This window comes from Fusarium odoratissimum, assembly GCF_000260195.1.
Source record: "Fusarium odoratissimum NRRL 54006 unplaced genomic scaffold supercont1.3, whole genome shotgun sequence".
NCBI classification, from domain to species: Eukaryota; Fungi; Ascomycota; class Sordariomycetes; order Hypocreales; family Nectriaceae; genus Fusarium; species Fusarium odoratissimum.
In genome coordinates, this window is record NW_022158689.1 from 1,229,915 (window position 1) to 1,254,969 (window position 25,055).

The 25,055-nt window shown below is 48.7% G+C and overlaps 11 protein-coding genes and 1 non-coding gene across 16 annotated transcripts; 9 read left to right on the top strand and 3 right to left on the bottom strand.

The window, feature by feature from the left end:
* FOIG_02837 (uncharacterized protein) lies at positions 1-1,642 on the top strand. Its single transcript, XM_031200276.1, has one exon. It carries the CDS (start codon positions 396-398, stop codon positions 1,380-1,382), a length of 987 nt encoding a protein of 328 aa, XP_031070044.1. The 5' UTR covers positions 1-395; the 3' UTR covers positions 1,383-1,642.
* A 172-nt stretch (positions 1,643-1,814) lies between these two features.
* FOIG_02838 (uncharacterized protein) lies at positions 1,815-4,956 on the bottom strand. 3 transcript variants are annotated; one of them, XM_031200278.1, is made up of 3 exons: positions 4,639-4,956; positions 4,367-4,583; positions 1,890-4,159 (listed from the first exon to the last, which is right to left on the bottom strand). In XM_031200278.1, exon 3 carries the CDS (start codon positions 3,623-3,625, stop codon positions 2,447-2,449), a length of 1,179 nt encoding a protein of 392 aa, XP_031070046.1. In that variant the 5' UTR covers positions 3,626-4,159; positions 4,367-4,583; positions 4,639-4,956; the 3' UTR covers positions 1,890-2,446. The 3 variants fall into 3 exon arrangements, with proteins under 3 accessions (XP_031070045.1, XP_031070046.1, XP_031070047.1); XM_031200279.1 differs by having other exon boundaries at positions 1,986-4,159; positions 4,291-4,583; positions 4,639-4,936; XM_031200277.1 differs by having other exon boundaries at positions 1,815-4,583; positions 4,639-4,936.
* Positions 4,957-5,527: 571 nt separating this feature from the next.
* Positions 5,528-6,237, top strand: FOIG_02839 (uncharacterized protein; the record flags this gene model as incomplete). Its single annotated transcript, XM_031200280.1, has 3 exons — positions 5,528-5,620; positions 5,762-6,120; positions 6,174-6,237. 3 exons carry the CDS (start codon positions 5,528-5,530, stop codon positions 6,235-6,237), a joined length of 516 nt encoding a protein of 171 aa, XP_031070048.1.
* Positions 6,238-6,747: 510 nt separating this feature from the next.
* FOIG_02840 (uncharacterized protein) lies at positions 6,748-8,923 on the bottom strand. Its single transcript, XM_031200281.1, has 2 exons — positions 8,294-8,923; positions 6,748-8,228 (listed from the first exon to the last, which is right to left on the bottom strand). Exons 1-2 carry the CDS (start codon positions 8,629-8,631, stop codon positions 7,577-7,579), a joined length of 990 nt encoding a protein of 329 aa, XP_031070049.1. The 5' UTR covers positions 8,632-8,923; the 3' UTR covers positions 6,748-7,576.
* FOIG_02841 (uncharacterized protein) lies at positions 6,917-8,224 on the top strand (the record flags this gene model as incomplete). Its single annotated transcript, XM_031200282.1, has 3 exons — positions 6,917-7,211; positions 7,261-7,335; positions 7,387-8,224. 3 exons carry the CDS (start codon positions 6,917-6,919, stop codon positions 7,482-7,484), a joined length of 468 nt encoding a protein of 155 aa, XP_031070050.1. The 3' UTR covers positions 7,485-8,224.
* A 568-nt stretch (positions 8,924-9,491) lies between the features above and the next one.
* FOIG_02842 lies at positions 9,492-9,562 on the top strand. Its single transcript has one exon. It is a non-coding gene; the product is annotated as a tRNA-Gly (tRNA).
* A 384-nt stretch (positions 9,563-9,946) lies between these two features.
* On the top strand, positions 9,947-11,540 carry FOIG_02843 (uncharacterized protein). Its single transcript, XM_031200283.1, has 6 exons — positions 9,947-10,172; positions 10,225-10,463; positions 10,511-10,569; positions 10,625-10,881; positions 10,933-11,029; positions 11,079-11,540. The coding sequence occupies exons 1-6, from the start codon at positions 10,151-10,153 to the stop codon at positions 11,305-11,307; spliced, it is 903 nt and encodes a 300-aa protein (XP_031070051.1). The 5' UTR covers positions 9,947-10,150; the 3' UTR covers positions 11,308-11,540.
* A 29-nt stretch (positions 11,541-11,569) lies between these two features.
* FOIG_02844 (uncharacterized protein) lies at positions 11,570-13,191 on the top strand. Of its 2 annotated transcripts, XM_031200285.1 has the most exons (4): positions 11,570-11,736; positions 11,789-12,238; positions 12,299-12,442; positions 12,503-13,191. In XM_031200285.1, exons 1-4 carry the CDS (start codon positions 11,683-11,685, stop codon positions 12,884-12,886), a joined length of 1,032 nt encoding a protein of 343 aa, XP_031070053.1. In that variant the 5' UTR covers positions 11,570-11,682; the 3' UTR covers positions 12,887-13,191. The 2 variants fall into 2 exon arrangements, with proteins under 2 accessions (XP_031070053.1, XP_031070052.1); XM_031200284.1 differs by having other exon boundaries at positions 12,299-13,191.
* Positions 12,973-14,418, bottom strand: FOIG_02845 (uncharacterized protein). Of its 2 annotated transcripts, XM_031200287.1 has the most exons (3): positions 13,897-14,386; positions 13,225-13,841; positions 12,973-13,135 (listed from the first exon to the last, which is right to left on the bottom strand). In XM_031200287.1, exons 1-2 carry the CDS (start codon positions 14,109-14,111, stop codon positions 13,295-13,297), a joined length of 762 nt encoding a protein of 253 aa, XP_031070055.1. In that variant the 5' UTR covers positions 14,112-14,386; the 3' UTR covers positions 12,973-13,135; positions 13,225-13,294. The 2 variants fall into 2 exon arrangements, with proteins under 2 accessions (XP_031070055.1, XP_031070054.1); XM_031200286.1 differs by having other exon boundaries at positions 12,973-13,841; positions 13,897-14,418.
* A 144-nt stretch (positions 14,419-14,562) lies between these two features.
* On the top strand, positions 14,563-17,395 carry FOIG_02846 (uncharacterized protein). Its single transcript, XM_031200288.1, has 2 exons — positions 14,563-15,544; positions 15,591-17,395. Exons 1-2 carry the CDS (start codon positions 15,040-15,042, stop codon positions 17,057-17,059), a joined length of 1,974 nt encoding a protein of 657 aa, XP_031070056.1. The 5' UTR covers positions 14,563-15,039; the 3' UTR covers positions 17,060-17,395.
* Positions 17,396-17,445: 50 nt separating this feature from the next.
* FOIG_02847 (C-8 sterol isomerase) lies at positions 17,446-19,048 on the top strand. The gene is made up of 2 exons (XM_031200289.1): positions 17,446-17,977; positions 18,030-19,048. Exons 1-2 carry the CDS (start codon positions 17,608-17,610, stop codon positions 18,365-18,367), a joined length of 708 nt encoding a protein of 235 aa, XP_031070057.1. The 5' UTR covers positions 17,446-17,607; the 3' UTR covers positions 18,368-19,048.
* Positions 19,049-21,101: 2,053 nt separating this feature from the next.
* On the top strand, positions 21,102-23,789 carry FOIG_02848 (POT family proton-dependent oligopeptide transporter). Its single transcript, XM_031200290.1, has 6 exons — positions 21,102-21,886; positions 21,941-21,969; positions 22,024-22,477; positions 22,524-22,572; positions 22,687-23,065; positions 23,121-23,789. Exons 1-6 carry the CDS (start codon positions 21,606-21,608, stop codon positions 23,786-23,788), a joined length of 1,860 nt encoding a protein of 619 aa, XP_031070058.1. The 5' UTR covers positions 21,102-21,605; the 3' UTR covers position 23,789.
* The last annotated feature ends 1,266 nt before the right edge of the window (positions 23,790-25,055 follow it).

Sequence of the window (25,055 nt, forward strand, 5' to 3'; positions counted from 1 at the left end):
ACAAGAAACACCATTTGTTTCGTAGTCTAAAATACCCTGCCACGACTGGACCCTGATCACCAAGACACGCGCCACTGAAATCGCCTGCTCAGCCGCCCAAGCGCCTCCCCGCCCCTCATGCTATCGCGTGTCCAAGGCGCCAAAGCCACTGCCCGCATTCGGTTCAGCGACAAAAATAGGGACACTTGAGCTGACTATCCCTGTATTCATTGAAACCTTTCTTTTTGAAACAACACCCACGACTTTTATATTCATCCCTTGGTGGTAATAATTGCTTCGCTGGCATATTCTCAGTGATTGTATGGCTTATTGCAACTATAAACCTCTCCTAACGTCCGCCCTGCATCTTCAGTAACCGCCGACGGCTCACATACAACATCATATATGCGCCGGCCATGTCAACGACAATGGTCATGACAATGGCAGCGCCCACTCTCTCTGCTGATTCTACGCCGTGCTGCCCGGGCTGTGGCTACTCATTACCTCTCGATCACAGCCAAGTTCAACTACTTGAGGCCCAGGCCCGTATCGAAGACCTCGAAAACCAGGTCCGTCTTCTCAATGAGAAGGCCACTGCCGCCGTCGATCGCTGGGCCGATTACGAAGATGAACTTGCCAATTTGCGCGCTCAGCTACCCTCATCTCCAACTCAGAAGCAACTTCCTGCGACGCCTACAAACCCTCGCATGTCATTCCTACAAAGCGGCACCAGTCGGCTATCATCTTTCCTCTCCCCGCGCAAGTCACACGAACTTCCCCATATCGACACCAACCCCTCCCGACCTTCCAACCAGCGTTCCATAAGCAGCCAATCGCACCGCCCACAACAGTTGCAACCCCCGCCATCTCCATCAGCTGAAGATCTTCTGGAGGCGCTCAATCGAGAACAATGCTTGCGCAAGGAAGCCGAAGGCAAGGTTGCAGCTACCAGCCAGGAGGTTGAGGAGCTTAGCGCTGCTCTCTTCGAGCAGGCAAATGAAATGGTCGCCGAAGAGAGGCGGGCACGAGCAAAGCTAGAACAGCGCGTGGATGAGCTGGAGCGACGAGATCAAGAGAAACGAAGACGTCTGGATAAACTAGAAGGCGCCATGACGAGGATCGAAAGAGTAAGATTACTACTGGCAGAGGCGGAAGAGGATGTCGAGTCAAGCAAAAAGACTGTCAAAGAGATCGAGGAGCTAGAAAGGCAGCAGGAAGAGGAAGAACGAAAAGAAAAGGAGCAATCAAAGCCGAAACAGCCTCGGTATGACAACCGTGATTCGGTTTACAGCGTATCTGTTGATGAGCATCCGGAAAGACGGTCTCTGGAAGGGCACAGTAACAAAGAACAGCTGAATGACAATATCAGAGGAGAAAGGGCTACAATGACCTCCCGAGCTTAGATTGTTTATGCCCCTCGGTTGGCCAAGGCGCAGGCAGGGCAGGATTCGAGGATGAAATACCTTATTAATGCATAATGAAGAACGATACATCTTGTGGGACCAACAGCCATGGAGCATGGAGTCGGCTAAAGTGGAATATTAGGAATGGGGCGTTACGTGGTACGGGGCGAAGAATGCAATAGAGTGTACGATGGTGAGCATATAATAGTATGAACGGTCTACCTTTAACATACAACATACGGCGTAATGTGAGTACAGTCAGTTCATAGACATGGCGCTCCTTACCTGTAGCCTCTCCCTGTGAAATACAGGAGTGATTTATCACATACTTAAAGCTATGTTATATTGGCAACTACTGATTTTGATTGCAATATGTCTAACTTCGCTCAGTCGTGAGAGCAAACCCGTAAAGGTAGGTGTTTAACGATGGGACAAACGTATTCTCGTAAAAAGAAAACATCGCACTTGTTCAACGTTGCTCTTTCATACCGGAACTTCCAGAATTACCACGATTGGTGTACCGTCACCTATCAAATTCATGGTAATCTCCCAGGTTTGGTTGCCATTAGTCACAGAAACAAACTCGGTTGGCTCGAAGACAGATGGAGATGAATATATCATGTTGAAGAGGATTATGTACTAAGAAAGCCAGAAGATATTTCTGGAGTATGGATCAAAACCGTTAACTCCCCCAAGTTATCCAAACATAGAGTAGAACTTTGGTGGTCTGATAGCGGACGGGGTCAGGGCTCGAAGCTACGCCATTGCCTACAGCCATGCTGAACTATTCCATCGTCGACAATAACCCAAAACTCTACCCGTAACCCCCACGTACACATTACCGAGGATCATTACACCTGTGTCCTCTCATGACTAAGTATCGAATTATCCGCAAGCCATATCCTGATGAGAAAAATGCCAGTCTCTTGACGCCGCTGTTGTAAAATGATTCGAAGGTGACGCCCCTCCTGTAACACCAAATGTTTTCTCTGGTAACAAGGACGATTAAGCATAATATCGCTCACATGTAAAGTTTTCCATGATAGAAGTCGCTTGATACCGGTTTAGATTCGGTTGTGCGCGCCAGGGGAGCCACTGCCATACGATGAGCGCCTGGCAGTCGAAGCAGGCATATGTGGAGGCGGCAGACTCGAAGGATCGTCAGCGAGAAGATCTTCGAGGAACGCACTAGGGGCGCGTTGGCTTGGTGGTCGATTGAGATTGAGGGTCGAGTTGCTGATGTCCCTTCGGCCTTGGAATGAAGGTGACTCTGGAGGACTTGGATTTAAGGTATGTCGTGAAGGAGTGCCAAAGTGACCGCGAGAATCAGGGCGTAAGTTGGTCATGCTGATGTTATTATCATGCTGGCCACCGGGAGAGCTGGTGCCAGCCGCATAAAAGCCAGATGGTAAAAATGCAGAGCCACGATTGCCAGCCCCATTGCCTGATGCTGCGGCAGTTGGGGAGAAAAACAGGTTGGAGGCGCTAGGGGTTGACGATAGAACAGGTCCACGGGTGGTTCGTCGCACGCCGCGACCAGCAGAGAGAGACATTGTCGATCCGGTATCAGTGTATTTATAGAAGGGCGCAGGGGGCGCAGGAAAGCCTGTCTTTGCGTTCTCGTCATGTTGGGCCTTGGCTGCTCGCTCAACAGACCGATGAAGGAGGATGCCAACGATAAGACGCCAGAGTAGGATGGCGAGCCCAAGAGCGCCAAGGATAGCCCCAACTGCAATAAATACGGTTCCGTCAGGGGCACTCGAGTGCCGCATGAAAGGAGCGTTGTTAGTAGGGGGAACAGAAGGAGCTGGATAAGTAGGAATTGGCTTGTATCTTGTCAAGGTAGGCATAGCTTCTTCCGTGCCAGAAGAGGCGATGGATGTGATTGTGGACTGAACGTCTTTGGTTTTGGTTGGACCCTCTCCTGTCGCAGTACTGGCCTGATCCTCTTCCGCAGTAGACTTGGACTTTTCTTTTTCCTCCGTTTTCGAAGGCTGCTCGTCTTTTGTTGACGCAGGCTTCGCGTTATCCTTCGTCTCAGTACTAGCTGGCTCAGCAGCTGTATTGGTGGGTTTATTGGCATCGCTATTCTTCGAATCGGTCGCCTCAGGAACAGCAGATGGGTCATTATTCTTGGGGTCATCCTTGGTATCTTGGGCCATAGCCAGGCCACCATACAGTGAAACGGAGGCAAACACCGAGACCAAAAGGTCCGGTCTCGGTAGGTAGTTGATCGGTCTCATGCTGAACTAGTCGTTTCAAACGGCTATCTCTAAGAATGGTTGTCCAAACAAAATACGTCCTTGAAATCGATGTCAAGTATTGTTGGAGAAGGATCTCTCGTGAGACAGGCGTTGGGAAAAACCGAATGATTGTGTGAAATTTCGTTTTGAGATCGATCAAGGGCGGGTGAGATAAGTTGCGTATATCGAGGATGCTTAGGAATGTCAAAGGGGGAGGTCGAGCCTTGATTTAGCAGATGTATGCTCCCGTTATGAAATAGCGCTTAGAAAAACAGGCGTGTTTTCTTCGAGAACCTGGAAGTAGGAGGCGACTTATTGCTCGATAGTTATGAGTACGTCTGAAGGGATATACCGCGTCCTGTCCTGGCAAGGGGGGCGCGGAGTGAAGATAGCAAGCGAGAGATGGGTAATTAGTGAAGCGGCGGTTATCTGTGCCGGCCTCCTGTAACTCGAACGAAAGAATACAACAAGCACTAAGAAAGAAATAAAGAATGTAATAACTGCATAGGTGAGCGAGCGAGTGGGCGAGACGCACTACCAAAAATCGCGTTAGCAATTGTATGATAGAGTGAAGATCGGGTTGAAGCGATGGGACGGGGAAGGGACTGAAAAGACGGGGTCGCACGACAGAGGCAGAAGCGGGCAGGGACTGGGGCCTGCTGCACCTTCCTAATGCCTGCCTGTCAATGCGTGGGCCAGGTGTTTGCGAAGGGCAGGCCAGTAAAAAGGAGAATGGTGCACCTGATGTTTAAGATCGAATAGGTCTAGACCAGGTGTTGTTGGGAGGATCTCATTCGCCCATGTTCGATAGCGTCTGTCTGAAAAACATTAGCAACACTGCAAATGTTAGGAGAACCGCGGTCTTTATTAATAGAGGCTGATGCGGCAATTGTTTTGAGTGTCCAGCGGCTATTAACACTCAAGATTCATTTGGTGGCAGACACGGCTCGCCGCCACGCTGGTATGGTGGTCAGCTTTGAATCCCCAGCGGCTGGCTGTTTTGGCCCACGAACCTCGATGGCTCTTGGTGTTGTGCCTGAGAGCCTAGTCTAATGGTTGCTCCAAAGCATGGTGTGTATCCGTACATGCAAGTAAATACATGACAGGTACCCAGCATCTCTCCTTGTCCGGCTATGAACGTAACAGGCACGATTGATTGTCAATATCCTGTTACATTTGACGAATACTTAGGTGTATGCCTGATTCGCGACGGTTGGGCATCGTTAGAGTGGCTTCCTGTCGCTACCCTTTCTTGATGCGTTATCTTGCAGATAGAGATGCTGTATCCGAACCGTTGGACACCGTTGAAACGGCATACAAAGTGAAATGTTTCAACGGCGAGAATGCTGCTCCCTACAATATTTATTTGAATAGAGTTTGGCTGTCATCAATATCATGTACGCCACAACATCATATTTCGGTCCCTTACATATGCCCTGAATATTTACAAGACCCTGTGTACATAACCCAAGGTGATACTCGTCACTATCCGCAGCTCAACTCCATTGTTTTCAGGGTCCCGCGTGAGCGGAGTGAGCATCGCACCGACCAGCGGGGTAATCAATGTGACATGGCTCTCTACAACGGGGATCTTTTGCGTCTCCGCGAGTGGATTTTTGTGTTTTGCAGTTTATGACACCCAGCCACGCGGATGTCTCCACGACCACGACCCACTTCACGAAGTCGCACTTCCAGGTTGTGTGGGTCTGCTCAGCAATAGATCACGTGATCTCCACCGGCGCTAAAGCAAGGCCGGTCCCGTCCACGCGTGAGCCTCGTCATTGTCAGCCTCCAGTCCCAAGCATCGTCAACACTATCATTCGCCAACGATCAGTGATCCTGCAACATCAGACACTTGCACTACAAGAATCAAGCCTTTCGCAACGCACATAATCCATAGCCATGGAGGAAGAGCGCCTTTGGAAGTTTCGACGGCCTGAGTGGCTTAACACGGTTTGGGCCCGAAATGCTGGTGTCTACAGCGCCGGAGCTATTGTACGTTGAACCTATAAAAGTGTCCCCTGTTTGAGTATTTGGCGTTTCTTCTTCGTTGCATGGCTCTCTCAATGCATCATGCGCGGCTTCATGCGCCCGCTTTGTCAATAGTTTTGGTACTCACCACCTGGTGCGATTTAGTTCTCAATCGCCTTTTACATCATGCTCGATTCCGCAGTTTGGTCCAAGTCATCACGCAACGGCTCCGATATCCATGTCAAGTTTGTTGACTGGCTGCCCTTTATTTTCTCTAGCTTGGGCATGCTTATCATCAATTCAGTCGAAAAGCAACGCCTAAGCGCCGATTCCTTCAGCTACAGCGGAAATGGGGTAGCGTGGAAGGCTCGCGTGGTCCTGTTCTTAGGTTTTGCTGCTCTCGCTGGTGGAATGGCTGGTGGTGTCACTGTCTTTGTTCTCAAGTTTGTTGTGCCCAGCGTCGCCATGCCTGCTCTGGGTATGGGAATTGAGAATGTGCTCAGTAACGCTCTTGTTGGCGTTAGGTAAGAAAGAATCTTACCCCAGGAAATCGATTGTTTTCACTAATTCCGCACAGCTCCGTCGTCCTTTGGATCAGCCAGAACATGGAAGACGAGTACTCTTACAACCTCTCCCTGTAGGAACACCGCAAATCGACCGGAAGAAACTTTCGAATTCGGATGATGCTGGGGCGTATTGATGGGTTAGGCTGCATTCTTGGAGATGAAGACAAGCTGTGCGATTAAGAGACAGAGCTTACAGCATATTACACCAATGGCACATGGTCGCCCTACTGATGTTCCACATCTAGGAGCACATGGCAAATAGTACTGGCGACAACAAACCTGAACACAACTCGACTATCATTGGTACATGTCGAGTATATACCTTTTTCTGAAATAAGCATGGTTCAGAGTTAACGTTTGTAAGGACGGAGTTAGGGGGGCTATTACACGTTGAATGCAATCCTGACTTTTGAGCTTGGAGGCAGCGGGTGTCCAGAAGCATGAGACTACGTGAATATGAGCAGATACCCAAAGTGAGGAGCTTATTAATTGCCTACTCGGTAGTCGTGCGAGTGATACTGAGCTCTTTGCATGCTTGTTGGAGGTAGGCACAAATGTTTGTGCAATTGCCCTGGCCAGATAGGCTGAAGCAGCTAAGATGACTAGACGAAGACACCCCGGGACACCCCACAGAAAGTCAACAGAAGGTGACATAACATCTGACTTTACATAACCAAGTTTTGATCACCTTCAACTTCTTGGATAGTTACATTCCTTTCATATCACAACGGCCAACAAAATTGAAGATTTCGCGATGGCAGATCGAACACGGACAACAACGAATGGCACGGGGGTTCCCCGCTCTCGCAACGGCGCCTCTTCAGCAGGCGTTCGTCGTAATCTATTCCAGAGCCAGTTGACCCGGCGACCTACCGCTGGATCGACTTCTACGTCTGCCGAAACACTGCATTCAGACGTCGATATTTTATCTGATACATCTGAGATCGTAGTTCGCGATAAGCACGGAGAAATTGAGCTCGGAGACCTTCCGACACCGATAATGGAAGACGAGGATGAGTTGCCCCTAGATCATAGGCAAGAGTGTGAGAGTAAGACATACGCAGGACTAGAGATCTAACAATGCTAAAATGCGAGTAGAGGAAAGACAACGTCTGGCAGAAGCAGTTAAACATCACCAGATGCATCGTCATGCTATGACCGAACAACCTGAAGGTGCGACATGGGCTTGTCTTTGTTATTCTCATCGTATTAACGCCGCATTAGAACTTCTTGAAGCTGTGAGAGCAAGTCTACGAGCCAAAGTGGCAGCCCTTGCCGAAGATAATTGGATGTTTGAACCAGAAGAACAGCCCCGTGGTTAGCCCAGTCTTTTCTTTACCTTACAACGCCTGCTGTCTATGTTTTTCTCAAGGCAATATGGTATACCAGCATCCAACCCCACAGATCAAATCATCTAGTCTAGACCTTCCGCTGCGGGGGCATCTTGCCGTTGCGTAACCTGCTTACGCTTTGGCTTTTCTGGTTGGCCACCACCACCGCCAAAGAAACCGCTCATCATATCCATAAGGGGGTTGCTTTGTCGAGGCTTGGACAGGCCGAAGTACATCTCTCCAACCATCTCAAGCGCCTCGGCCCATGATCCCGCCTCGTTGATTTGTGTGGCATACTTGGACACCAAAGCACGGTAGAGTTCGGGTGCGCCGCGTTGAATAGCAAGAAGGAGAAAGCCAAGAAAGTTGAGTAGAGGCAGGCTTGGGAAGATGCGGATGTCACCAGCGGAGCTCGATACGTCTTGGACACCAAGGTTCGGGTTATCGTTGGAGAGGGAGCTGGTGAAGAGGCGGTAGCAGGTATTGGCAGCACGAACATTGCCAACGAGGAGATATGGGAGAACTGCGCGGCCGGCGAAGAGAGCCGCTTGATGAGGCTCGCTCTCCTTGTACCAATTATATTCCATCTTTGTCAGAATCTCGGGCGAGTCCTTGGTCCCCAATATCAAATGTTTCTCGGCCTCGTATGTATCGTGCTCCTCAGCATATAGTGAGCCAGCGACATGGTGAAGCTCAGGATCTCCAGCTGGATATTCGCCAAATTTTGCTGACCAACTTTCCCCAATAATGTCAGTATGCTCGTTCGCGATATCTCGTCAAGACAACGATGTAGCACTTACGCTATGATTTCACCGATAAACTTCTTCCTCGTAGGCTCGCCAGCCTCAAATAGTCGCAGACAAGTCAATAGTCTACCCTTGGCGGTAGCATCAGGTTTGAGTTCTGCCTGCTTGTAGACGTCAACCAGCATAGCACACAGATCTCCTCCACTACCACCCTGCCCCGCGCGCAGCAAAGCTTGGGATACATTCGAGAGGATATCGATCGCGGCAGGCCAGTTGGAGGTCTTGATATAACGAGATGCCGCGACACGGGTCTGCTGTTGAGCTTCGTAATAATCGCCCTCTTCGATCTTGGCCTGTAGCCGGGCAACGATGCGGTCAACCTTGCTGGCCATGGTAAGGCGTTTGTAGGGTGGGTGACTTGAGGAAAGCTTTGTGGATTGGCGGCGATGTGACCAGAAGAAATATAGTGACGTAGAATACCTAACGATATTGAGGCGAGGTGTTGCAGCTCAGGTGGGCGACTGTTGGTGGAGGGGCTCAGGTTGACCATGGCCAGTACGTACCCGAAGCTTCAAGCTGGGCTCCGTCAGAAACAGTGAAGGTCCACAAGAAAGGTCCACTTTGGTAATGGCTCAGGCTAGATAGAAGCCCCTCCGTAAGGACTTTTCTCTCCTTGCCTTGACGTGAGAACCACACGAACCTCGCTCTTGGAATCCAAACTCTACCCTGGGCCAGCTTTATACTATCAAAGGCTGTACCACTGCAGGACATATTGTCTACTGGAATTGTATCAACTTCCCAGACGTAGACAGCGTAAGTCCCAGCTGGCCTTTACCCTCTTTGGTGCCGTGTCAACATCCAGTACCGGTATGCCAAAACTTGGACTGTTATGCTGTCCCCCATCCCTCCTGCTTGTAGCAACTGATTAGATTATATACCGAACTTGCATGCAAACACGGTACTTTGAGCTTCGATCCATATTGCTTATATTGGGCTAAAGTCAGCGTTGTGGCGGAGAAGAGAGTTAAAACTAATACAGTAAGGTTCGTTTCTGCCCCGCAAGACGACCCTAAGCAAGTCATAGGCGGATCCTATCAGCTTCGAATGATATAAGAAGCTCGCAATCACCTATTTGCTCCGTCTCAACTCTTCAACATAGGTAGGCAGATAGCAATTTCTCGTTACACAGAATACAGTTCAGCATCCATTTCCTACAAAGGCTATCAACTCTCGCATCTATTAACAAATAGAAGCGTGATTAGTTTAGTGGCAAAATCCTCCTCTCCCATGGGAGGGTCCCGAGTTCGATTCTCGGATCACGCATTGTCTTTTGCGTCTTGCGGGTTCATGTCTTTTTTGGCCCTCGACCAATATCAGTCATGGCAGTAGTGCTTAATATAGTACTGTCCCTGACCAAAATGCAGGTGGTTTGCTTGTGTTGCCGCGTTCCATCTTCTGATATAGGTATGCTGCCTTAAGACTAGCAAATATAGAGGATGAAATAGAAGAGAGCGTTTGCTTTAATTACTTTATATTTAATATCTTGTAGAAAAACTCCGGTTCGTCCGATTTTAAACTGTCAATTGCCTAGCTACCTGCCAGTATGTCGATAGGCGACTATATGCATACAATTTATATGTGGTTATGTATGTTCTTGACTTTCCAGTAGTTCCCTCCGGGGCTTCTACCCGAACCGATAGCAGTTCGGCATCTCCCCGCCAGGACCCCAGTTCCCGCACGTTGTTACATGGACATCAACATGCCGAAGCCGGCCTTGATACTTGTCCATTCAATGTCGCTAGGCTTAAGTCCGCCATTTATAAAGAGCCCAAGGCCTCGATCTCTTGGTTCCTGTCTTCATTTGTTTTGATCTTAAGTACTTCCCCAACCACGTCATACGCAGAAGATATTATGGCCTCATCTGCCCTCCAGCGTAAGCAGATCATCTGAAGTTCGTTAAAGCATCACCCTAACAACTCTTGTAGGTCTCGTACGCTTTGTACCAAGATCTAGTCCTTCCAAGGTCCTTATCGGTCAGCCCGCAGACAAGGATATTGATGTTGGTGCTGCCTTACGCAAGGGTCAAGAGGTTGCTGTCAATGTTTGGTCAGGTTCATCAGTCCTATCCCCAGGATCCTCGACTGGTACTACCGAAACCATTGACCGCGTCCTGTCCCCTCTTGCCCAAAATGAGATCGGTACTATTCGGTGTGTCGGTTTGAATGTATGTCAAGCTACTTCTGGAAATCGCAGGATCTGACTCGCCATTAGTACAGAAAGCACGCTGCCGAATGTGGACTTGATCCCCCAGCAATCCCGGTCATCTTCATGTAAGTCTGCCTGATCAGTAATACAAGACTAGGCTTTGAGTTGACCTGTAGATAGGAAACCAGCGACAACAATCGTGGATCCTTGGCCAGCTCGTGGGACCATTCCCAAGCTGAGCCAGGTGGACGAGTCTGGTGATTACGAGGCAGAATTGGCTGTGGTAATTGGTAAGACGGCTAAGAACGTCAGCGAGGCCGAAGCTTTGGACTACGTTCTTGGATACACTGCCGCCAACGATGTTTCCAGCCGTACTCAACAGCTAAACCAATCTCAATGGTCCTTCTCAAAGAGCTTTGATGGGGCTTGTCCATTAGGTAAGTTCATCTGAGGTTATGGTTGATTGAGCTAACAATTTCCCTTTATAGGCCCAACACTGGTTCTCAAATCTCTTATTACAGACCCTACTAAGCTTCACATGCGAGGGTTAAAGAACGGCGAAGTGTATCAGGAGAGCGGCACTGAGTAAGTAGCACCACACAGTTATGCGAACTTCCCCACTGACTTCACTCAGTGACCTCATCTTTTCTGTCCCTAAGATTATCAGCTGGCTGTCTCAAGGCACTACACTTCCTCCGGGAACTGTCATTGTCACTGGCACCCCCGCAGGTGTTGGAATGGGCCGAACCCCCAAGGATGCGCTCCGGCACGGCGACGAATTTGCGGTTGAGATTCTGCCTCATATTGGAACACTCACCAACATCTTTGAGGATGAGAAGAGTGGCTTCATGACTAAATTATAAACACGAAACAGGCTAGATAATTATACATATGATCGCTCTGGGTAATCCTTGGTTCAATGAATGAAATCTCAATATGAGTTCATAAATGATGCGTCGTGGGAATTACTGAACTGGTCAAAATAACGAATGCTGGCGACTGACTTGATTAAGAAGAGCCAAGACATGTCAGCGTGAGAATCACGCAATGTGCTGTCTCACTACTTTGTTGTGTTCGCACCGCTCCGATTCTGTCTCTATTGTAAGCTACTTTCATTTATCTGTCACTGTGATTGCACCTAACCTGGAGAATTCGTCTGGCTGTTCGCAAAATAAACCCTACGACTATTCTCCTGCAACCATTGTCATCCATTACTTTGTATCAAGAATATTGGAAAAATGTCGGCCCATGTTACTGTACCTCAGACGATGAAGGCATTAAGACTAGTTGAGGTAAAGTTGTCTACCTAGACCTTGTGCTTTTCGCACCCGTTGACGTATCTAGTTTCATAAGAACTACACCCTTCTCCATGATGTCCCTGTGCCAAAGCCAAAGCCCGATGAAGTTCTCATCCGTGTAGCAGCCGCTGGCTTTTGTCACACCGATCTCATGGTTTATCATGGCATAACCCAGGTATCGTTGCCTTTCATCGGCTCTCATGAACCAGCCGGAACAATAGTCGGTCTTGGCTCTGATGTACCTGAGATATGGCATATAGGGGATCGTGTGGGAGTCACAAACTTTATGGATCCTTGCCAAGGCTGTAACGGATGCAAATGGGCTATGCAGAGTCTTGGGTCGCTCGATCCACGTTTCTGTGATAATAGGACTATGTGTGGCATCATTCGTCGTGATGGGGCCTTTGCCGAATACATGGCTTCCTGGCATGGTGCTGTGGTGTCCTTGCCTGGCAGCATAGGTTTTGAGCAGGCGGCCCCTTTGATGTGTGCCGGGGTGTGTTTCCCAGAGCTGAAAGTGTTCTATTGCCCGTGCTATGCTGACAACCAATCTCAGGCAACTGTGTGGCATGCCATTAACCAGGCAGATATAATAAAGGGCGAGACCATTGGCATCATCGGTATAGGTGGCCTTGGGATTTTGGGCATTCAATTCGCAAAGGCTCGAGGCTATAGGGTGATGGCTATTGACAACCATGAGGTTGGTTTGAAGCTCGCTTCTGGAGTTCCCTCTCACCTCCAACCGGATCTCATACTCAAGCTTGATGACCCAGAAACTATTCAGAAGATCTCTGATTTTACCGATGGAATTGGTCTCAAAGCTACCATTGTATGCACCAGCGACGATGCTGCCAACGACTGGGCTGCTCAACGCTTGCAACCAAGAGGAGTATTAGTCGCCGCTGGCTTTCCTGAGCATGGTCTTAAATTCGACCCTATGAATCTCATCTTGAGAGAGATTTTCGTCAAGGGAACAGTCCATGGTAGTATGGATGAGACTAGAGAGATGATGGAATTTGTAGTTCAGCATGGAATACGCAGTCATTTGACTTTGCTCACGATGGAGGAGGCAGAAGATATCGCGGCCAAGTCAGAAGCTCACGCTTTCACGGGTCGTCCTGTTGTCAAGATTGGAATGCACTGAATGAATTTGGCCTGGGATCTTTGTCAGTTCCTCTGCTGGTCGAGTGCGGCTGCAGAGGCATGAGAAATGCTATGTTCTCAAGAATATCTGCCTCCCTACGCATGTTGGCATGAGACAACCGTGCAGTTTCGAGCTTATCGAATACCCAGTTTGGTATCTCCGCAGCGATCTTCTTGAATCACTGGTCGGGTGGTGCATGTAAATCATTAGTTTTGTTATTGAGGAGTTTTCTGACTCCCGCTGCGAACCCTTCACAAGAATATCAACATTGGGTTTCTAATAGGCCAGATTCCATGCACATTGAACACAGTGTCTCCCGGCCGAATGGCAAGACTCACATAGCTTGAGCCCTTCCTGTATCACGAACGTGCTTGTCCAAAATGTCTACCTTCATTATTCAACCCTGAATCACAAGTTCCAGGCATTACCTGACGGTCGCCGTCCCTTCTCGTATAACCACTTGCTGTTCAACCCGACACTTGTTCGCTTGCCTCCAGCGGAACCGGGAGAGGTAGGATCTGAGAAGAGGTTGGCAGAAGAGCTAGCCGCAAATGGGCTCGTTGATCCAAAAGAAGACCTTCTTCCATTGCCGAAACTGTTGACGCTCTTCTGGAAAAGAGGGCTGCCCAACGGTGAGCCAGCCGCTCCCTGTACGAGAGGACTTCCTCGCCCAGAAAGGGGTGAGCTGCCATAGCTTCCTCGGCTTCCAACAGAGCCACCTATGGAAGGTGTGCGTGAGTATCGAGGAGGCGTGCTGAACTTCGCATCGGGGGTCGGGGCGGCCGAGGAGGGGTCCAGGCCCAGCAGCTTGCGCTGAGCAGGTGTCAGAGGGATATCGGAGAGATCGTCTTTCGGTCGAATCAAGGGCAGACACGCGATGCCAATGTTGATAAATGGTATGAGGTTGAGAATGAACCATGCCCAGCTCAAGTATATCCTAAAAGAGCTAGGAACACTAAAGACTGGAGTTAACGGCTGGTCGGTCGCAAAAGACGTCCGCGAAAACTCACACTTGAGAGCCAATGTTAAGCTTGGCTAAGAGCTGCGCAGACCAGAATCCTAGCAGCGCAATGACATTATAGGCGATCTGGCGCACATTCTTCTCGGAGAAGGTCGTCGCATTACGACGCCTGGCGATCTCGTTGAGTCGTGGGTGACGCCAAGTACCTGGGCTGTCGGTCACTGGAGGACCGCCAATGGTAGTCGTTCTGACGGGAGTGGCCATGTTGGGTGTCTGGAGTTTAAAAGACGTGAACCGCTGCCGACAATAGTGATTTTGAGTTTGGTTCTGTTGTTTGTCGAATGTCCTTCAGTCTCTTGAACGTTCTGTTCTGCAAGACTGGCCAGTTCTCTGCGATGTCTCGAAACTTCAAAAGAGAAAATTTCCCGTCTACAATGTCCCTGTTGGTTAGTATGTATATCGTCCTGGCCGAAGCCGTGGTGGGCTTGGTTGCTCCCTTTGGTATGAGATTTGTTGATGTAAAGAGATGAGGGAGTGCGATCCCCTGCTAGAAAACACAATGCCTAGGCCACTGCTACAGCTTATTAGCTCGGGTCGTTGCAGCGCGACCAGCACGGACCATGCTTCAGGTAGAATAACGCCACAATATTACCTCAAGCCACAGCTCTTTCAGCCTCCTTGCTCCACTGAACACCTCCCTGCCTTACCTAGAGTACGGAGTCCCTAGTCGTGAATCAGGTACGACGGGCTCCTGTGGTAATGTACCGTGACGCGCTCAGCAACTTCCCGGCTCGTGGGCGTATCTGCTGCCCCAGGCAAACTAACGCAAGACAAGGAAAAGGCTGAGGAGAGGAACTGGCAACTTCGCTTCTCACTTCCATTCCCATCTCCATTTCTTCCCAACGTATCAACAAGCCCCAGAACCATTACTCGTTCTATTTTATTCTAAAACACCAACACTAATACTATCATCACCCTCGCATACGCAACCCGCAAACAATCTGCGCGCAATCTGGTTTTCGGCACAGTCATCAATCCCCACCTCCATCTCCCTGCCAAACATTGATAGTCCAGCCGAATTGTCCTTTCGCGATGCGCCGTTGATCAATCCAGACGACTTGACCTTGAACCTCAATTTCTCGCGACCCCTTGCGAACACCCTCGTTTTTGGCAAAAGCCACAACCACCTACAATGGCGTCTCCTGCTTCTCTTGCCGCGACGTCTGAGGTCGATCCTCCCAGCTCACCCGGCCAGCCCGAAGCCAAGTCCTTTGTCTCGCGAGCCATGACCGAGGATGACGATACTCAGATGGCCAATGCCACTCCCGATCCTCAAGAAAAATCGTCGCGAGGTAAAACGAAATCATCACAAAATAAGGACGTCGCAAATCAACCGACGATTGGCAAGATACGCCATCTAAAGAAGGAAGATGGCGAGCCTCTCTGGAGAGAAGACATTCAATATGACTTCCTCAAGGCCGTGTTCGACAATGAGCAGTGTGTTTTTACCAATTCATATGAGCCCAAACGACTCCAGCGTCAATGCTTTGCCGACCTGTATATCGATACAATGTCCCGCAGCTCAAAGACTAGCAAGGTGCTTCGCGACAAACTGCTAAGTGATAGAGAAGCCGCAAAGGGAATGGCTATGGTGTGTCTTCTTGTCAACATGGGCCGAATGAATACCACCCTGAATTGTAAGGTCAATCTTCTCACCCTTGAAACCACCGCTAACATTTCCAGTCTTTCCTGAGATGAGAGCTCAGCTCCGTACATACCATGCCATCCCGTCACTTCAAGCTCGCCAGGATCCTCATGCCTACAAGCAGCTTCAGGATGCACCTCGTCTTAAGTCTATTCTAAAAGGTGGCGCAGAAGATCGAGAGGAACCCAACTCTCTCGACAAAATTAAGCAGTTGGACACTCCTCGCACAAATCCTGTCAATCTTATATTTGTCATGTGCAACACAGCTCAGAAAATCGCCGAGCTTCACTTTCCTCGCCACCGCGAACTCCACGACCTGATCATGAGGACTGAATACACGAGCAAGTCGAGAGCGAATGCATTCCTCTGGCTTATGTGGTTCTATCTTGAATCCGATTTCACGGAAGAAGGCTGTGAGGAGAACCCTTTCGGGCCTGGGGTCGACTACGGGCTAGATGTTGCAAACCAGGGCGTGCCTGAGCTCGTGGAGATGACCCCAGAAGAGAAAGCAAAAGAAAACGTAGACACTGAAGAAGAGATTGAATTTGGACGCTCCAAACAGAAGATGAGGGCGAAGATTCTTGAGATGGACCAGGCTCTCCTCAATGAAAGAGACACCAAGAGAGGCAAAATGCGGCCATCTTTCGCTGATGAGGGTCCAGCCATCCTCCCCCGCATCAGGCCCTCGAAACATGAGTCTGACATGGATAGCACGCGATCAACACCTCCGCCTAGGGGGCTTGGTCGCGGTCTTACCTCGAATCGCAGAGGCGCACCCCTCAAGTATCAGATCTTTGAGGGCTCATCTCCGGCACATAATGTCAATGAGGGTGTTGTTGCAAGAAAACCCCGCCCCCCAACAGCCCATCAACTCGCTGTTGAGCGAAACAGGAGCCAAAGGGTCGAGTACATTCTTGACCGTGGTCTTCGGCGCCAACACCACAAGAGTCGAAAACTCAGGCGACAAGACGGTGCCGTTTTCAGAGCCTATCAAAGACTACAGGTCCAAGAAGATCCCTTTGAAGATAGCGATGATGAAACTTCAACTCCCCGGAACCTAACATATGGAGACAAGACTCCAGGGCCATTTAGAGAAAAGGGCGTAGGTGGTCTTTGTCTTCTTACAAAGGAGAAGGATGACTTTGGCGAAGAAGTTAGTGCCTACGCGGGGGCGTTGAGACGGGCGACAAGACGTCTAGCTCGTTGGGGGCCACGGTCATCGGAACTTGGTGTCATTGCGCCAGTCAAGCGACCCAGACCAAAGAAGCCGGAAGAGGACGATGCAGATCTTGATCTGGATGACGATATGGATAAGCAGAACGGTGATCTGAACGGTGATGTTACACTTGGGGATGTCACAGTGGGAGACATGACGGCTGGTGACATAACCATGGGAGATGTCACAATGGATGATGCCGAGATTGAAGATCAGACAGTTCTTCACGACGACGAAGACGTGGATGATGCCGATAGGACAGAGGTCATGGGAGATTCAGACGTGGATTAGAAACCAACAGGAAGAAGGCGGTATGTGTAACTCTACTTGGAAGGCATGAAGGAATGTTTAGCGATTTACAGAAGCTATCGCGGCGGGATTGGGATTGGGATTGGAGTTGGTCTTCTTTGCTATTTCTTCCCCAGTTTTGAGGTGTAATTGTACGGCGTTGAAGAACCACGCATACACAGAGGTTGCGGTGAGGAACAATGGGGAAAAGCAATGCTTTTTTTCTTTGATGGTTTGCAAAGATAGCCAATAGATTTATATATTTGACGAGGCTGAAGATATTTATAATCGCGAATACAAATACGAAAACGAAACTATGAGCTGGCAGATAGATTTCACATGGGTGCCAAGACTAGAAAATTGCGGTCGGAAACGCGATGCGGAACGGTCAATATGTTGATGGGCTAATCCCGGGGCCGGGCGGCTCCAGGGTCCAGCTCCGAACGGCTTATTAAGTTAATTTCCGGGGCTCAACAGAAATTGTGAACTAATAGCCCCCTTCTTCACGCGACTTGTTCCTTTCAACTTGTTCAACTTGGTCGGTCAACACAATGGCAAAGAACAAGTCAAAGTCAAAGTCCTCTGCGGCCGCCGCGTCGCAGGGCAGCGGCCTCAACAAGCTCCTCCTGGTTCTCGGTCTCCTCACAGCTCTCCTGAGCTCCGTAGTCTACTTTGTCGAGCAGAACCTGAACCAGTTCTACATCTTCGACCTCGATCACCTTGACGATCTTTCTAAGCGAGCCATCGCTAAGCACGGAGAGGACACCCGATCGGTTGTGCAGTACATCGTCACGGAGCTTAACGAGAAGGTTCCTGAGCACATCAACCTCAAGGAGGAATGGGTCTTTAACAACGCTGGCGGTGCTATGGGTGCCATGTACATCATCCACGCCAGTGTTACCGAGTACCTCATCATCTTTGGTATGTTTGCCTGCTGCAATTGCATATCAATCGCTAACATTCTGTCAAACAGGCACTGCCATTGGTACCGAGGGCCACACTGGTCGCCACACCGCCGACGACTACTTCCACATCCTTTCTGGAACCCAGCTGGCTTACGTCCCTGGCGAGTACAAGGCCGAGGTGTACCCCGCCGGCAGCATCCACCACCTTCGCCGCGGCGATGTCAAGCAATACAAGATGCCCGAGGGCTGCTTTGCGCTCGAGTACGCTCGCGGCTGGATCCCTCCCATGCTCTTCTTTGGCTTCGCCGATGGCCTTTCCAGCACGCTCGACTTCCCCACACTCTGGGATACCACTCGCATCACTGGTCGCGAGATGATCAACAACTTGATCAAGGGCAAGCTGTAAGGAAATGCTTAGGTCCTGTGAAAATGGAATGACCTGCAGATCAAGGGGAATTGTGTGTTTACCAATCCGGGAGCTTAAAAGAAATGCAATAGAGTTGGATATTCAAAAGGGCTTTCTGTCACGGCTGTATCATTAGATTTTTCTACTCGGAAAGATACCCGTTAGAATGGATTCACGTGGGGATCCTAAAATTGTTTCAGACATCATTCTCGATTATGCGACCATCAGTGCTGTGCAAGTATTCTGCGTGACGTCTGCAGAACTCACCATTCATTCTCGATCATCTTTGATATTGACATCAATATACAATTATACGCACCCCAGAAACAGAAGCTTTCGTCAGCAACCCGTAGGTCGAGAAGATCGACTGGCTGCGGCTTGGCCTTCCCAAAAATGCTTTTTACGACCTACAGAATGTTGGTGGAGAAGACCCTCGCGATGTTCAGAGTTTCGAGTCGTTGAATAGGTTGGTGGATTCCTGGGACCATGGCTATTGGTAAAACAATATTGGTGGCTATGTCGCTCAGGCTCGCCTATTGTTTGGTAGTATCAAAAGAAGACACCTGTTTTGAGTCGAGTGTCGACTTCTTTGTCAACTGGTATCTCGCTATCAACAGCTGCATGTCCATTGACGGCTTGCCAACAAATTGGTGGAGTCTGGTGGCCCATTATCTGTTGTTGTATTGCTGTTTGGGTGTACCAACTCTTCTTCTTTTTCTTCGTTGTTCATCATATGAGGTCGTTTCCCGGGTCATCGAAGAGTTGGTCGATCGGTAACCCCATCAAGTTCATAGTGTCATCCTCAAGTAAAACAGTCTGCGTCAACAGAACTCCAAGACAAGAAGTGATCACCTGACTCATTGGCATTATTGTTACAACATGTTAGTTCTGTACGAAGACATAGATGTACACTATATGCTATATCTGACCATTCTTTATGATCTAGAATTATAGCTGGCAAAGTGCCTTTTGGTTGGCTCCACGAGTCCGGAGCTTGCGTTCGGCAATGCGAATTGTGTTATGCAATACTTGCTGTTGTTCCCTAAGTCTAAACTTTACGATGGCAATCACTATATCTAACGTCAGACTTGTCGGTTACTATCGACAGGAGGAGGAACAGAAAACAGCTTACAGCTAGACTCCGACACAGAGATCAGGTCATTAATGCAAAACTATATCCCTATTTATAACGACAACAAAACAAGATTCCCGGAGAATTTTTGATATTCTTTGAAGTATAAAGGATCGGGCAAGTCAGACCTCATTGGGCACAAACAGCTAATTCGGGAAACCGATGGTCATCCACCGTATGCTCAAGACGCTTGAAACCACTGATTTTACGGGATCGTTCTTCAAGACAGGGGAACATAAAAAAGAGATGTAACATCTAGTACGTCCAGTCCTGACTACCGAACCTGGCGAGATATGCGGACTTTTGGGGTTCATGATATTTGCAATAATTCGAGAGTACGATACCTGTGACGAAGCTGCCAGAACCAACCGCTGTTGTGTTAAAACATCACCAGGCTGTCGATGCATCAATTATCCGATGATATCCGCTTTACCATAGTTTCTATATCACAACTGCCATATACAGCAAATCACATTTGCTAAACAAAGTACTACTCCGGACTGTCTCTCTGATCATGTTGTCGGAAGCGGCGACTTGGCAATCAGAAAGTTCTGTATGGGTGAGTGTACTGATCCTGTCCAATCGAATTGCTGCGGATCATTGCTCGTTGAAAGAAGCTTAAATTAAGCTGCATTCAAGGATTATTGTAGTGCGGGGCGATTAGGCGGGAATAGGAAGGTGGCAGTCCACAGAACAGAGAGCTGGAGATGGTCTCGTGTGGTGGTCTGGTAGATAATACGGTAGATGTCCTTGGTGACGGGCGCAAAAATGTCATTGTATCTTTCAAGGGATATCTTGATTCAACGATACTGGCCTACAGTGGTCCTTCGAGGAAGATTCTGTCACCTCCTGGTAGCATGAAGACAAGAAGGACCATCGACTAGTAAATCTTTGAGTATAAGTCATAGTACAGTAATATGCCCTGGAGCAATTTTCGTATCCCATTGGTACGAACCCTTATCATGGCCGACCAGACAACCTTAAACCGACTGCAACACGCAAATCCCATACCATCCCCTACTTATCTGTTCCCCATTTATCATGCCCAGACTTACAAAAGTTCTTAAAGTTCCATGGATCTTCTTATGCCAAGATCCAGCAACGACCACCAGCACCTAGCCCCCCCAAGTGTCTGTCTTGGCATCCTCGTTATCACGGTACGGCTGCAGGCTGGCTAATCAGGAACGTTTTGACTGCTTCAGATGCATACTGAGTTTAGCTCCGTAACCTTTGTGTCGCATTGTCGGAGTCATATCCTAACTTGGATTCCCACAGATAAGGACTATACGGTTTGCCAGGTCGAAGGCATCAATACCTCGATACTCTGGTCCTTATCAAAAAGCTTCTTGCGACCAGAGGCGAAAGTCGCACAACTCTTTGTGAGTTCATTGATGCAATATCGCGACTGTAGAGCTTCAAAGTGTTAGCTTATGTACATAACATAGGTGGCGATCTGAAGTCTCACACAGACCCTATCGCCCAGATGCAGAAATAAATTTCCCGAACATTGGCTTGCATTGGCAAGCTTAAGGGCGCTACTAAGAACTTTTTTTTCCTTTGCCAAGTAAATGTGAGACTAGTATAATCAACCTCATCCTAACATGGAGCGTTTAGATTGTACATACAGTGGTATAAGATGCCCAACCAACAGTATGCACATCGCTTCCTTGATGACCGTAAAATCCTGTCTCGACTATCAAACTGCATGAGATATCTTGGCAGGATGAGAAGGAATCCACCCTTGTCGTGAGGCTCCTGGTATCAAGCCTTTTATAGTAGGTAGCAATTACGACCTTCTTCTTTCACTGCATCCTTGCAGTTGATACATCCTCCTGACTTCCAAGATGCATATCTCGCGTTTTCTCGTCAGATCTGGCGTCTTGGCTTTGTCTAATTGCCTCCCTCTGGCTTCTTATTCGATGCCGATCATACTCGGTGCTATCCGGTGTACAAGGTCCATTATGGTAGCATTGTCCGACACTCCAGAAGATATAAAACACCTCTGCCCGTAACGGACGTCTCTGTCTAGTGTCTTACAGATTACTGTTGCATTGGCATCTATCTTGTCTCATTCTTGCGGTCTCAAAGATCAGCACACCTACGACCATGGCGCCTGCAGGAGACAGTCTCGCCGAGCCCATCACCGTGGCCGGTCTCCGAGCTGAAGTCCTTGACGAGAAGCGAGCTTCTATCTCTGCCGAGAAGAGGGCCTCTATCGCCACCGACCCTCGTCCAGCCACTGCAGATGCGGGAGCTGTTACCCCCGCTGGTGGTGTCACACCAGATGGTCAGTTTCCGACTGCTGAGGAACTAGACACTTTGCGCCGAGTCCCAAATAAGATTCCTATGAAGCTATTCAGTATTGCCTTTATCGAGCTGTGTGAACGGTAAGGGGTTTCCCGAGCCTTTGGCAAGGTGTTCTTGACTGACTCATCTAATAGTTTCTCATACTATGGCTGTACCGTTGTGTGTAAGTTTTTACTCAGCCTCAATAACAGAAGTTCAGTCATATTAACCCATCAAGTCACCAATTTCATTCAGCAGAAGCTCCCCGAAGGCTCTACCACGGGTGCTGACCCGGAACAGCCTGGTGCTCTCGGCATGGGTCAGCGCGCCTCGACCGGAATCACCACCTTCAACCAGTTCTGGCAATACTTTATGCCCCTTCTCGGTGCCTATATTGCTGATCAGTACTGGGGTCGCTATAAGACCATCAGCTGGGCTCTCGGGATCGATATCATCGGTCATATCATCCTGATTATGTCTGCCATCCCCCCTGTTATTGGCAATCAAGGTGGTGCCCTTGGCGCCATGATCATTGCTATCATTGTCATTGGTTTCGGTACTGGTGGATTCAAACCTAACGTCAATCCTCTCATTGTTGAGCAGCTTGGCGAGCAGTACATGCATGTTAAGACTCTCAAGTCTGGTGAACGCGTTATCGTCGACCCTGCTGTGACGATCGAAAGGGTGTATCTGTGAGTATTTCCGGCACAACAAACACTTCAAAACTAATTAAAACAGTTGGTTTTACTTCTGTATCAATGTAGGGGCTTTGGTAGGGCAAGTGACGGTGAGTAAAATGTGTTCTTCATCCCGAAAATGAGGTTGTTGGTGTTAGGTGGTGAGGTTTGGTGTTGATGTCCAAGATTCCAGATGTCACAATTAATACTAACGCACGACGCAGATGGTGTTTGCGGAGAAGGAAATTGGCTTCTGGCTATCTTATACGCTGCCAACGTTCATGCTCTGTCTGTGTCCGCTCGTAATGTGGTTGAACCGCCACAAGTATGAACGAAGGCCTCCTGGCGGCTCCGTCCTGGGACAGGCACTTAAGACTTGGTTCCTCGCCCAGAAGGGTTGCTGGAGTATCAATCCAGTTGCTACATGGAAGAATCTTCATAAAGATGACTTTTGGGAGAAAGTAAAGCCCTCAAACTTCAGCCACGAGACCCGTCCTAAATGGATGACCTTTGACGACGCCTGGGTCGACGAGCTCAGCCGAGGATTCAATGCATGCGCTGTCTTCTGCTGGTACCCAATTTTCTGGCTCTGCTATAATCAGAGTAAGTTAATCATTCTGTTGAGATGAATTGTGTGAAGACTAACTAAGGTAACTAGTCAACAATAACCTCATCTCCCAGGCGGCCGTGATGCAGCGCCATGGCGTTCCCAACGACATTCTTTCGAATCTCAATCCTTTCGCTCTCTTGATCTTCATTCCACTTAATGATTTCTTCATTTACCCTGCCCTCAGAAAAGCTGGTTTCCGCTTCACCCCCATCAAGAAGATCACGGCCGGTTTCTTCACCGGAGCTGCTGCCATGATCTGGGCTGCAGTTGTCCAGCACTACATCTACCAGAAGTCCGAGTGCGGTAAGTATGCTTCTGGTGAAGATTGCGCAGCCGTGGAAATCAATGTTTGGGCTCAAACCGGTAGCTATGTTCTCATTGCTCTCTCTGAAGTGTTTGCTTCTATTACTTCTCTTGAGTATGCCTTCTCGAAGGCACCCAAGAACATGCGTTCCATGGTTCAGGCTGTTGCGCTTTTCATGACAGCTTTCTCAGCTGCCCTTGGACAGGCTCTCGTTGGTCTTGCAGCCGATCCTCTTCTTGTTTGGAACTATGGTGTCGTTGCTATCCTCGCCGTAATTGCCGGTTGCTGTTTCTGGTTTCAATTTAGAAGCCTTGATATTCATGAGGATGATCTCAATGCCCTCCCTGAGGGCCATGCTGGTGCAGCTGCTGATGAGGAGGCTCCTTTGGGGAGCAAGCGAGTTGATGAGTAAGAGCAGCCGCAGGGGATGCCCAGCAGATGCTTGTTTATATTAGTTTGGGGTGTCTGTTAGGTTATTAAGACTCTATATCATGTATCCGTGAATTAAATTGGTATGGGTTTGTTGTAATGAATAGCAGCAACTGCAGAGTACCACCTCTGCTCGCGATGTGAAATGTTAGTCATCTCCACTTATACTTATCTAGGAGATGGCAGATAACTCGAGACTTGAATCCAAAGTGATAAGAACATTAGATCGATTTAGATTGTCTTATTAAATTTTAGGATAACTTAGAATAGTTTAGTATAAATTTAGTAGATTCTTGACCAGTTCATGTTTGCACCTCAACGTGCAGTCTCAAATCTTCAACACCACAAGGCGAGTCTCTGAGTGAGAAGTTAACTCAACCCGAGATTCACTCTCTATTCCACCAGAAGCACACTCTCATTCGACTGCATGCCGCAATTAAGATGACATAAGAAACTCATGGCTGGTCTAGAATGCAGAAAAAGATAGCCTCAAAGTTGTGCCATATATTCTTTCGTACAAGTTGTCACACACCAACAAAGACCCAAAAAGAGACCAGCCTGTGCGTTATCAAAAAGACCGCAACCTATCATTCGCCTCTACATTTCCGGAAAACAAGTCGCCTCAACCACAAAGACTTATCATTCGGGATGTGTGTAAGCCATCTTTTGTTATAGAACGGTACACGCCGACATTCCAAATGATACTTCATCGGCTCTAACACTTGAAGACACATTTGAAAAAAGGGAATCAAAGTATGAACAAGATACTTTGCGTGTGTCCTCTGTTGCTGGTCGAACACTAAGTATTTCTGAAGCAACTCTTGACGAGTTGCTTTCTCAACTCCTGTATAGTCTTTCTCCCATGGGGTGATAGCCTGGTGGCACGGCTCGGAACGACATCTGTGTCGGCAACTACTTGCTGCAAAGTGGTGTGTGTGTTTGAAAATCTGAATGTGGGGGTGAAGTCAGCGATAGTGCTTGACACACAGGTTAGCTATCAGTTATTCCACAAGCGATTTGGCATCTAACCAGGTAACCTGCGTTTGTACCCTTTTTCGGGCTCTCAAGAATCTGATCCTCCACAAGCCTCTGGTAAACTAGGCAGCCTTGGCAGCAAGAAGGCCTCGAATTGTTTCTTGTTTTCCTGATCAACAGGTATCTGGCCATTTGGCATAAATGGTCTCATGTCCATAGGGGGCTTTCCGGCAAATTGCCGGAGTCTGGTGACCCATCCGCCATTGAGATTAACA

Coding starts and splice junctions, on each gene's coding strand:
- FOIG_02844 (XM_031200284.1), top strand. CDS start 11,683: ATGTCGGCCCATGTTACTGTACCTCAGACGATGAAGGCATTAAGACTA. Junction 11,737..11,788: donor AGGCATTAAGACTAGTTGAG/GTAAAGTTGTCT, acceptor TGACGTATCTAG/TTTCATAAGAACTACACCCT. Junction 12,239..12,298: donor CCCCTTTGATGTGTGCCGGG/GTGTGTTTCCCA, acceptor AACCAATCTCAG/GCAACTGTGTGGCATGCCAT.
- FOIG_02837 (XM_031200276.1), top strand. CDS start 396: ATGTCAACGACAATGGTCATGACAATGGCAGCGCCCACTCTCTCTGCT.
- FOIG_02848 (XM_031200290.1), top strand. CDS start 21,606: ATGGCGCCTGCAGGAGACAGTCTCGCCGAGCCCATCACCGTGGCCGGT. Junction 21,887..21,940: donor TTTATCGAGCTGTGTGAACG/GTAAGGGGTTTC, acceptor CTCATCTAATAG/TTTCTCATACTATGGCTGTA. Junction 22,478..22,523: donor ACGATCGAAAGGGTGTATCT/GTGAGTATTTCC, acceptor TAATTAAAACAG/TTGGTTTTACTTCTGTATCA.
- FOIG_02843 (XM_031200283.1), top strand. CDS start 10,151: ATGGCCTCATCTGCCCTCCAGC. Junction 10,173..10,224: donor GGCCTCATCTGCCCTCCAGC/GTAAGCAGATCA, acceptor CAACTCTTGTAG/GTCTCGTACGCTTTGTACCA. Junction 11,030..11,078: donor TATCAGGAGAGCGGCACTGA/GTAAGTAGCACC, acceptor GACTTCACTCAG/TGACCTCATCTTTTCTGTCC.
- FOIG_02838 (XM_031200277.1), bottom strand. CDS start 3,625: ATGAGACCGATCAACTACCTACCGAGACCGGACCTTTTGGTCTCGGTG.
- FOIG_02845 (XM_031200286.1), bottom strand. CDS start 14,111: ATGGCCACTCCCGTCAGAACGACTACCATTGGCGGTCCTCCAGTGACC. Junction 13,842..13,896: donor CTTAACATTGGCTCTCAAGT/GTGAGTTTTCGC, acceptor TCCAGTCTTTAG/TGTTCCTAGCTCTTTTAGGA.
- FOIG_02847 (XM_031200289.1), top strand. CDS start 17,608: ATGGCAAAGAACAAGTCAAAGTCAAAGTCCTCTGCGGCCGCCGCGTCG. Junction 17,978..18,029: donor CGAGTACCTCATCATCTTTG/GTATGTTTGCCT, acceptor TCTGTCAAACAG/GCACTGCCATTGGTACCGAG.
- FOIG_02846 (XM_031200288.1), top strand. CDS start 15,040: ATGGCGTCTCCTGCTTCTCTTGCCGCGACGTCTGAGGTCGATCCTCCC. Junction 15,545..15,590: donor AATGAATACCACCCTGAATT/GTAAGGTCAATC, acceptor TAACATTTCCAG/TCTTTCCTGAGATGAGAGCT.
- FOIG_02840 (XM_031200281.1), bottom strand. CDS start 8,631: ATGGCCAGCAAGGTTGACCGCATCGTTGCCCGGCTACAGGCCAAGATC. Junction 8,229..8,293: donor TTTATCGGTGAAATCATAGC/GTAAGTGCTACA, acceptor TATTGGGGAAAG/TTGGTCAGCAAAATTTGGCG.